The 10,991-nt window shown below is 35.3% G+C and overlaps 1 protein-coding gene across 1 annotated transcript; it reads left to right on the forward strand.

The window, feature by feature from the left end:
* Positions 1-4,495: 4,495 nt before the first annotated feature.
* On the forward strand, positions 4,496-10,991 carry LOC119838115 (26S proteasome non-ATPase regulatory subunit 13). Its single transcript, XM_038363936.1, has 9 exons — positions 4,496-4,649; positions 4,723-4,836; positions 5,723-5,858; positions 6,694-6,842; positions 7,654-7,813; positions 8,893-8,999; positions 9,737-9,815; positions 10,347-10,487; positions 10,818-10,991. Exons 1-9 carry the CDS (start codon positions 4,534-4,536, stop codon positions 10,971-10,973), a joined length of 1,158 nt encoding a protein of 385 aa, XP_038219864.1. The 5' UTR covers positions 4,496-4,533; the 3' UTR covers positions 10,974-10,991.

The raw sequence follows: 10,991 nt of genomic DNA on the forward strand, positions 1-10,991 counted from the left end.
ATCTATGCTTGAAACAACGGGATACACCAGCCGAATGTGTCTGGACTACACGGGAATGACGGGGAATTCGAAATGGGATAGTTAAATGCTAACAGGGAACACGGATGACTGTGAGGTTATTGGGATTCGTGTCGAGCGGCTTTCGTTTCTTAATAGGGTTTTTCATTAGAATGGTGGGGGTTGAAAGAGGGTGGTAAAGGGCTAGGGCGTAAGGACAGTGCTTTAATATGTATGGGAGTTAAATCGGTGGTGCACGAACGGATAACGTTTGCGAAATGGCAGCTTAAGAATAACGACTGTAGGTAACCTTGTTTTGACGTCCTCGTGGATTGTGTTATGCCTAAATGTACCATCTATTTAGTTGCCATTAATAGGTACCTAAAATTTTAATAATGGAACCGTAGATATTTATTTTTTCGAAAAGAGTGACTGTTGAAATAGTAGAGAATATTGCATATTATTGTTGTTGCAATGTGTTTGTGTGTGAACATATTTTTGTGAAATATATTCAAATTATAATCGAAAAAAATTATTAACGTTCGTAGCACTATTTATTTATTTATTTTATTTTTTATTTATTTATTTAGGGTAATTAAATTGAAAATTTGTGATTTTATGATACTTTTTTATATAAAAATTGGAACATTTTTCATGGCAATATAATATAATATTTGTTTTGATATTTCATTCCTTTTACTTCCGTGTCTATCAATTTAGTGTTTTGATAAATAGGTACATGAAATATTATAGAGGACTTGGAGTTATCTTAAAAAGTTCTTTATTAAAAGTAACTGAAGTGTCGTACGTTAAAGATATATTTATTAAGTGCAAAACAGAAAGTTGAAAATGTTTTATAAAAATGGCAAAATTTTTAATTGAGTTACTATATTTTATATTTTATTAGAAGAGTTCCTATAGTCTTTTTGACTATTTGATATCTATATCAGAAATGAAAATATAGACAGGAATAAACAACCATTATTTTTAACATAGGTATCTATAGGTATAAGTTGGGACGTGTAAGTTCGATTTTATTTATTATTTGTCATTATTTTGGGGAATGTTTTTTTATTTTTTATGTACTACATAGAGGAGTAGCTCAATGGGTGAGGAGAGGGAGAGGAGAGAAGAACCTCTGGCTACTGGCCCGCTCTTGGCCAGCGTGGTTGATTATGGTCTAAACCCTCATAGGAGGCCTTTGTCCCAGCAGTGGGAACATATATGGGCTGATGATGATGACGATTTTTTTTCTTAAATAGTAAAGCAATACTATTTATATTACTCCCTATAATAGAAATACTAGCAAGAAATATCTAGAAAAAAACTTTAAGTAGAAAATATGTATAAAGGCATCATAATTTTAATAATTAGTTATCGTTAATAATATGTACTTTAAATATATTTCCATCCATTATTCTACTTAAAACAAAATGAAAAAAAAGTTACAAATCAAAACCGTATAAAATTATGTATGTAGTATTTTAATAATTGGCGGCCATATTGAATTTAGAAATTACGTTTTATACTTTCTATATAAAATCTTGAAATACGTTTTTTTTCTAAAACTATGATAGTTTGATAGTTTTCCAAATAGATAAAATCACCTTTGTCTTTGATAAATATGGCTTACAATATAAAATTCGAAATGTCAAGTAAGTTATTGAGAACAAATGCCTACAAAATACATCTGTGTGTTATTGTACCTATTTATTTTTGATTAATAATTAAAAATTCGTTCTAAATTTACATATATATATAAAGTAATAATTACGTGTGTAGAAATATGCTCCAGCTTCTTATTTTAAATATGCGAATCAGATACATTTTGAAACATAGTTGAAAAAAATATACCTACTAGCTGCACGCCCCGGCTCCGCCCGGGTTGTCTTTTATCGTAATTGAAATAATATAAACTATGCTATCTTTTAAGTTGGATCAAACTGCACATGATGTGCAAATTTTATTAAAATCGGTTGAGTGTTTTGTGGAGTTGTGGAGTTCATCGAGGACAAACAACGTGACACGTAACTTATATATTATAACTATATGAATATTAAATTTATTACCTATAGTTGTATTCTAGTATATAACCTTTCTATTGGAATACATAATATCCAATATAATTAAATCTATTCTATATACTTTTCAAAATCGGTTCTATAGATTCAGAGATTCCAACATCACAAATTTATTAACTTATAGAAAAAGAAAAATAGCTTTCGAGAAATCGATTATTACATTAATAATTTTCATGATTCGACCAATTCTGGATTCTAAAAATGACAGAAAACTACTCAAAACTAAATTATCACAAATTGTATTTTGCTCTCAAATAATATGTAGCATCGTGCGAAGAAAGTTGTCATAAATATATCGTAAAGAAAATATTTTTGATGGTCTCACAGTACCAGCTATGTTATCCACCTGGGGTTAAAAAATATATTTTTCTTATACTGAAAAGTTTTTATTTACATTTTAATATAGCTACATACTTATTAAAAATATGTGTAAATTTTCGTGTTAAAAAAGTGAGAGCAAATTAAGAAATTGAATATTGAATATTTACAATAGAACAAAACGATATTGCAGACATTGTTTTAATTCTCTACAATATCTATCGTACTAATATTATAAATGCGAAAGTTTGTAAGGATGTGTGTGTGTTTGTTGCTCTTTCACGCAAAAACTACTGAACCGATTGCAATGAAATTTGGTACGTACACAGCTGGACAACTGGAATAACATATAGGTAAATTTTTATCCCGATATTCCAACGGGATATGGACTTACGCGTGTGAAACCGCGGGGCGCAGTATGTTCAATATACGTTTTTGTCAATATCCAACAATAAATTGAAATAGATCAATAGATAACATATATAAATGACGATGGTCTTATAACTGACGTTTCTAAAAACGAAGGAGATTCTTAAATTGTCTGTATTTTTATTTAGTTTTGTTACTCGTTAACTCCGTGGGTTGTCATCCGATTGACATGATTGTTTTTGTGTTTGATAGAAGATTGTTGGCATTTGGTCCCATTTTAGAATCTGGTGTGGTATATCACCCCTGAGGAAAACGATCTTTTTTGTAGAAAAGAATCATTTGAAATGAAACACTTGCTCTATTTTATTTAATAAGCTTTTGTTGAATAGTTTTTCATCCACTTGGTCTTCGCGACAGCTTCGTCTGTGATATATAGACCCTATGTCTATTAAAGTTGTAGCTTCCTAACGGTGAAAGAATTTATTAAATCGGTCCAGTAGTTTTTGTGTGAAAAGATTACAAACATAAATACATACAAATCATAACCCATTTTAGTATTAGCATAGATAAATCAGATATTAAAGTATTAATAATATCGTGAACATAAAACAAGAGAAGAAGAGATTTATTAAAAAAAATTATTATTATGATATCTTGTTAATGGTATATTCGCAGACATTTCACCTTACGCCATCTAGCGTCGAACTAAAACAAATAGAACGCAGATAAGGCTTCGCCTGTGGTACAGGTTTACCCTCTATCACTCAGTGAAGATGCAGATTTGGTGAAAGAATATTACAAATCGATCCTATAGTATCTGTGAAAAAACGTTATGAACATACACACAGAAGACAAATCATTCCCCTTTATAATAGTATATTATTATGTTGAAGGATTTGTTATCTTTTATACAAGTTAGGTTCTCTGTTAACTAGTAAAAATATCAGTCTTTGACCGCTAATTATAGTCATATACCTAATAATATTCTGCTACATTTAGAATTAGATTTAGCTCTGAATTTAAGTACGTAAGTAAAGATAACTATTTGATTAAATAAACGAATTTGAATGCTTGTAAAACGTACAAATCAATACTTTTTTTCACTACAATGTGGGCACTAGGGAATATATATTTGATACAAATATTCCGCTTTCTTTTAACTATATTGTTTTATTTAAAAGTTGGTTTGTAATTATAATCATTATTATATTATTGAGAACTTCTACAATTAACAATTAAATGATGAGTGAGCAATTGTGCTTCATTATTTTATAAATATTCAACCGACTTCAAAAATTTACGTCTCTAATTCATCTGTGTTTTTCTATTTGGGTTTGTAACCTTAGAATACATAACACATTAACTAACAAAGACACTCAAAATTATTATTATTATAATTATTGGAAAACGAAATAAATCTGAAGCAACCATTTCTTTTCAAATTATTTTTAAGCTTGTGCTGCCGTCTATGAGTCAGTAGAATATGTGGCAATGAAATTTGTAAAAGTAGTTTAACTATTTACTACTAGATGGCGCATTAATGTAATACAATCTTGAAGACAAATTAGGAGTATTACACTTATACGTTCTAAATTTCTTAAAAAACATTCAAATATTAAATCAAAGTGTAATTATTTGTTATTATAATTTTTGCTATTTTATATATTTTTATACAATATTTGTTTATAGCAGCAACACTCTAATGACCCTTCAAAATTGACGCAAACTGTGGCTAACTTCACACAATTACGCGAAACAATTTTGAAACATGGCTTCGGTAAAGTTTGCAGTTATTGATGTTAATGATTATTTATCTAAAAAACAGGCTGCAGAGCCAGATTTAGCCGCAGACTGGGCAAAACTAGAAGAGCTTTACAACAAGAAGTAAGTACTAACGGTATTCTTGAACTATATGTTCAAAGAACTGTAACTTAACTTTGGTTTCTTTTGTTTTCAGATTATGGCACCAGCTAACACTAAAATTGCAGGATCTTGTGCTTCATCCATCATTACAAAGCGGCGACAACCTTATTCAACTATACAACAACTTTATGACTACATTTGAAAACAAGTAAGTTTGAATGAAGTCGTATGCTACCTCCTGCTAACGGTGTATTTTGATATCAGATATTTATCTGTTAACTAATAAGTAGCTCTATCATACCGTAGCATATTCTTCACTTTATATTACATTTTCGCTTTGTTACCTTTAAGTGACTTGCATATTTATTTTTGTCAAAAAAAACTAAACCCTTCAAATTGACAGTACAAGTCATTCTTTAATACAGAGCAGGCTGATCACCTACTGGTGGTACATAAATGAAAATTATCAGTGCTATGATGTTTATCATCTGTCCCATACGCCAATCGGGCACACAAGTCTTGACATAAACAAATCTATTCACCTACTTGTAACTTCTTAGGTAATAAAAAAAAAATCTGTCAAATTGAGAAGCTTGTTTTTCTGTTTTGATAAAGAGGTAGTTTGGTAAAGAGACTGACTGAAACATCAAATCACAGCACACTCTACCAATAGAAAAAATTGTGAAATATTATAGACTTATTTTCAAGTTATATCAATTTAAAATATTATTTGCTCATAAAACAGCTATTTGATAGCTGTTTTATGTGTAAACATATTCATTACTAGTTGTTCAACCTGTTCCTGCCCAGTGCAGTTGTGGCTCACGAATGGTGAAAGAATTTTGGACTTGTTCCAGTGGTTTTTGTGCAAAAATATTACAAAAATACAAATGTTTCCTCTTTATGATATCAGTGTAGATAGCACATAAAATTAAGATGCTTATCTTCATGGAGGAGCTATGATGGTTTCAGCTTTTGACTGGCCCCTACCCCCTCCTTTTCCTTTCACACAAAAACGGTGCTTGACGTCGAGTTGCGGAAAACATGCCTGTATTATTATTTTATTATTATCACATAAAATTAATTTATTTCAGAATAAATCCGTTATCGCTGGTCGAAATTATCGCACATGTCGTCAAGCAATACACAGACAAGAAGGAGGCGATCGCATTCTTGGAAAAGGTGGAGGCGAAAGTTAAAATGAATGATGAAGCATTAGCTTTGTGTAAAGTGAGTATTCACTGAAATTGTAATGATACAGCTTCATTTGGCTTAAAAAGGTTAATAAACGCAAGTTAAAAGTATATAACAAATATATGTTTGTAATTGTCATGTATTTAATGTGTTCTTTTAATAAACTTTTAACCTATCTATTTATCATCAGCCCATATATGTTCCCACTGCTGGGACACAGGCCTCCTATGAAAGTTCAGGCCATAATCCGCCATGCTGGCTATGTGCAGGTTGGCAGATGTCACATGTTGTCGAACTTTTAAAATATAAATAAACTAATAAAATATAGCTTATGATATTATAAATGCATAAGTTTTGCAAGTATGGATGGATGGATTTGTGTATGGATGTTTGTGACTCATTCATGCAAAAATAGCTTACTGTATCTGTATGAAATATTGTACAAAGACAGATTATTAATTAGGATTAGCAATTTTTGTCAAGCGTCTATTCTTTGTGGTCTTTTATTTGTTAACATAATAATGTTTTGTACAATATCTTATACCTTTAAACGAGCAATTCTTGTGTATATATATATATATAATTGGAATCTCGGAATCGGCTCCAACGATTTTCATGAAATTTAGTATAGGGTTTCGGGGGCGATAAATCGATCTACCTAGGAATCTTTTTTAGAAAATGTCATATTCGTGTTTTTTTTTCCTGACATCTATTGGTGAATAATAATACTATTTTGCTTCGTAGATAGCTGGACAAGTGAAATAACACATAGGCACTTTTTTATACCGATATTCCTACGGGATACGGACTTACGCGGTTTCAACCGCGGGTCACAGCTAGTTGTGTTAATGTATTGATGGATAATTTTCAGGTACTCCAAGGTCAGATCTATCTAGAGCACCTAAACGATTTAGATGCAACGGAAAAGATCATAGAGCAATTGGAGGGTAGCTTGGAGGATGCTGACGGTGTCACGCCGGTGCACGGACGCTTCTACAAACTAGCCTCGGAGTATTACCGGTGCGATTATCATCATGTTTTTCTCTTTCACACGCTTTTATTTGCTTCATCTGTATGTTTCTATAATACAAACACCCTTAGACTCATAGAGTAGACTCATAGCATGCGTCGTAAAAGCCGTATATCTGCACCTAAATGGCTTTGTGAAACAGAATGCGAATTTAGCGCGCATCAGGGCGATAACCTGACGCCGCGCTGTAACGCAGTTATGTAATATACAATGACAGAGCGGACAACTGAGCTGGTGGTTAGCCGGATGGTAAGCTCACCACCCGCCCATGCATTCATTCAACTTGTCTAGTGCCTAGGAATGCGTTGCTCGTGTTTCGGGGATATGGGATAAGGAAAGGATCGACGGCTGGAAAGAAGGAATGGACTGGGAAGGATGAGGAAAATAAAACGGGCCCCCGGCTCCCCCACTCGTCGTACGGTTTTCTATGGTTGTGTGGTACCTCCCCGGTGCGAGCTGGGCCGTATCATTCAGAAGCGTACTTGACTCCCACATACAAAACTCCCACGTTCTATCTAGCGCATAGTACAACACAGCCGGCGTCAGTTTAACGCTCCGCTCCTACGAACGCGCTCTATCTGCCACAGCCATAAAAGTCTTATGTGTCGTATATCACACAGACAGACACGCACTCACACCACACACACACACACACACACACAATATATTAATGTATGTAAATAAAAAAAAGGTAATAAAATTTATCAAAAATTCGAGGGATGCTAAAGCCTATTTTGATTCACACCGGCTTTAGTTTCTACGAATGTGTAAAATTGTACTTATTGAATAGTTCACCCGCAGAGTCCGCGGCCCCATGGGGCGGTACTACCGCGCGGCGCTGCGGCACGTGGGCTGCGCGGGGGGCGGCGCCCTGCTGCCGCCGGCCGAGCGCCGTGCCGCCGCGCTGCCGCTCGCGCTCGCCGCCGTGCTCGCGCCCGACGTGTACGACCTCGGCGAGCTGGTGCGTGACGTGTGGACACGTGCGTGACATGTGGACACATGCGTGACATATGCACCGCGTGACGTGTGGACACGTGCGTGACATGTGGACACATGCGTGACATGTGGACACATGCTTGACGTGTGCACGCGTTACACGTGGACATATGCGTGACGTTTATTTGCGTTACACGTAGACATATATGCACGCGTTGCATGTGGACACGTGCGTGACATGTGCACATGTGGCGTATTGACATATACACAAGTGACGAATGGACACATACGAGACATACTTACATGACATGTCGACTCCAACAAGAGAGACATATAAACACACATACGTGATATATTCACGAGTGACACGTGGACACGTGCATGACATGTGCCCAGGTGGCACGTGGACACATACGTGACATGCAAACACGTGACAAATGGACACACATGTGACATAAAAAATTAAATAGTTTATTTAGCAAAAATACATATATCACCTATTAATATAGAAATAAGGCTGCCTTGTGTACACTCAGGTTTAATTGATTTGTTTTGTGCTATTAAATCAATATTCTTCATCAAGTTTTAAAAACAGCGCGGTCGGTAAATAACAATAACCTATATGTATATAAAAATTGAACACTATTAACCTAGGTCACGCTATCAAGAGCGAACGGCTGGACCGATTTCAAAAATTCTTTCACAAAAAGAAAGCTGCAATTACACGAGTGACATAGGCTGTATATGTACCACGGGTGAATCCGGGGCGAACGAAGCTAATCTCTGTATAAAAAACTCATATCACAATGTTCATTATAATACTCCTCTGAAATGATCGGATCAATTCACCGGAAGACCGGAAGGTCTGAGAATCGGCCAACATATTTTTTTTTTATTTTTTTTTTTTATTATTAAACATCAAATATCATTACAGGAGGATCGCAATACGATATTGACTTAATATAATTATATACAAACTAATACTAAAAAAATTACAAACTAACAAACTATTTAATAACACACATATGTTTTTCGTATCCCTGAATGATAAGAGTAAGAGGGAATAGCTGATTAAATAATAATAATTTGACCTTTCCGCACCAGTTGGCGCATCCGATCCTGGAGTCGCTCGAGGGCACGCCGGACGCGTGGGCGTGCGAGCTGGTGAAGGCGGTGGCCGCTGGTGATGTAGCCGCCTTTGAGAAGATTAGGTAATCGTCACTGAAATGCAATGAAATTATTTTATTTGTCCAATATGTTGTTACACAATAATTCATCCTACTTCCTTTCTACTAATCCTAACCAAGATAGGTAGATAGATAGATAGATAGACTTTTTGTTTGCACCAATACAAAATAAAAAATATGTTATCTATTACTATCCTAATTCCTACTTACTACTATCCTACTATCCTACTATCCTACTAGTCCTACTTCCTACTAATCCTACTAATATTATAAATGCGAAAGTTTGTAAGGATATGTGCATGTTTGTAACTCTTTCACGCAAAAACTACTGAACCTATTGCAATAAAATTCGGTACGTAGACAGCTGGACAACTGGAATAACATATAGGCAACTTTTTATCCCGATATTCCTACGGGATACAGACTTACGCGGGTGAAACCGCGTGGCGCAGCTAGTTAGTACAAAAACAGCGCTTAAGCTACCGAAGCTTTTCTTTAAATTATCATTAATTACTTATTTAACCGGCCCCCTGGTAAATTGGCTAACGGGTGAGCGTGGATCGGATGGAGCCTTGGTTCGATACCCGTACATATATAGCCTCCTAAATAAATGGGCTATCCTAACACTAAAATAATTTTTCAAATCGGACCAGTAATTCCCGAGATTAGTGCGTTGAAACAAACAAACAAACTCTTCAGCTTTATAATATTAGTCCAGATGTATTATGCAGTAGGTAATTATAAGCGAATTGTGTTTTCAGAGCTCAGTCCCCTCACCAAGAGCTGCATCGCGCTGATCGTCAGTTGAGGCAGAAGATAGCCATTTTGTGTCTAATGGAGGTATGCCCTTTTAATGTGTATGTATGTATGTGTGGTGCTCCCGATGCACCGAACAAAACACAAACCAATTTGCATCTAGATTGCTTCAGTGGCCCAGGCGTGAAGAACATATGAAAGCTACTTTCGCATTTATAATATTATTAGTATATATAAACATGCAGTACCCACAAAGACATGTTTACCATAAAAAAGAGGTAATAAAATTATCTAACATGGATAAGTTTTCGGATATCTATACTGATGTAATAATGAGGAAAAGTTTTTTGTTTGTTTGTACCCTTAAGGCTCCGAAACTACTGGTCCGATTTTGAAATTTCGTTCACCGAAAGAGCTAGAGCAAGCTACATAATTCCCGTGTGCTATGTTTTTCCCCGGAAATGTACCACGCGCGAAGCTGGGGCGAACAGCTAGTTATTCATAAAAAGAAGGACATTTTAATTGCTAAAAGCATGAAAAAATTATTTCCTTTATAAAATAAATAAACGAAATGATCGTTTTCCTTTCAAATGACCATTGTCTGTGTTATAACAGATGGCGTTCAACCGTACATCGTCACAACGCAAGTTGACCTTCGCGGAGATAGCACGCGAGGCGAGGGTGCCTCATGATGAAGTGGAATTGCTTGTCATGAAGGCGCTAGCTGAAAAACTCATAAGGGGACATATTGATCAGGTATTGTTTTAATTTTTCTTTTTTATATGACAAACCAACATGGTAGATAGCCTGGGGGCAAGTATAATTAACAGATATGTCAGTACTTATCGTAAGTTTTTCCGTGATTTTTTTAACGTATGAATGACGTCACGTAGCACTTACGTCATTGTAGAATAACATGATTTTGAAATTAAAAAAGGTGATTGAAAACCGCAATGTTTTGAATAAATAAAATATAAGGGTACTGTCTGTCTAGTTAGACAAAAAACTTATTTTTTCTTTTATTTCGTCAATTTTCGGCCGATGTGTATGTATATATTGCCATAGAAAATATATGTATATGTACAGGTAAACGAAACGGTAATGGTGTCGTGGGTGCGCGCCCGCGCGCTGGGCCGCGGCGGGTGCGGAGCCCTGGCGCGCCGCCTCGGCGTGTGGTGCGCCGCCGCAGCCTCCGCGGCGGACCTGCTGGCGGGCGCCGCGCCGGATATACTCACCGTTTAAATATATAATGCTTGATGT

The sequence above is a fragment of the Zerene cesonia genome, unplaced genomic scaffold, assembly GCF_012273895.1.
Source record: "Zerene cesonia ecotype Mississippi unplaced genomic scaffold, Zerene_cesonia_1.1 Zces_u001, whole genome shotgun sequence".
NCBI lineage: Eukaryota > Metazoa > Arthropoda > Insecta > Lepidoptera > Pieridae > Zerene > Zerene cesonia.

What these genes read in the sequence shown, in the direction of transcription:
- LOC119838115 (XM_038363936.1), top strand. Translation starts at nt 4,534, where the DNA reads ATGGCTTCGGTAAAGTTTGCAGTTATTGATGTTAATGATTATTTATCT. An exon ending in GAAGAGCTTTACAACAAGAA is followed by an intron (nt 4,650 to 4,722) that starts GTAAGTACTAAC and finishes TTTTGTTTTCAG; the next exon opens with ATTATGGCACCAGCTAACAC. An exon ending in GCCGCCTTTGAGAAGATTAG is followed by an intron (nt 9,000 to 9,736) that starts GTAATCGTCACT and finishes TTGTGTTTTCAG; the next exon opens with AGCTCAGTCCCCTCACCAAG.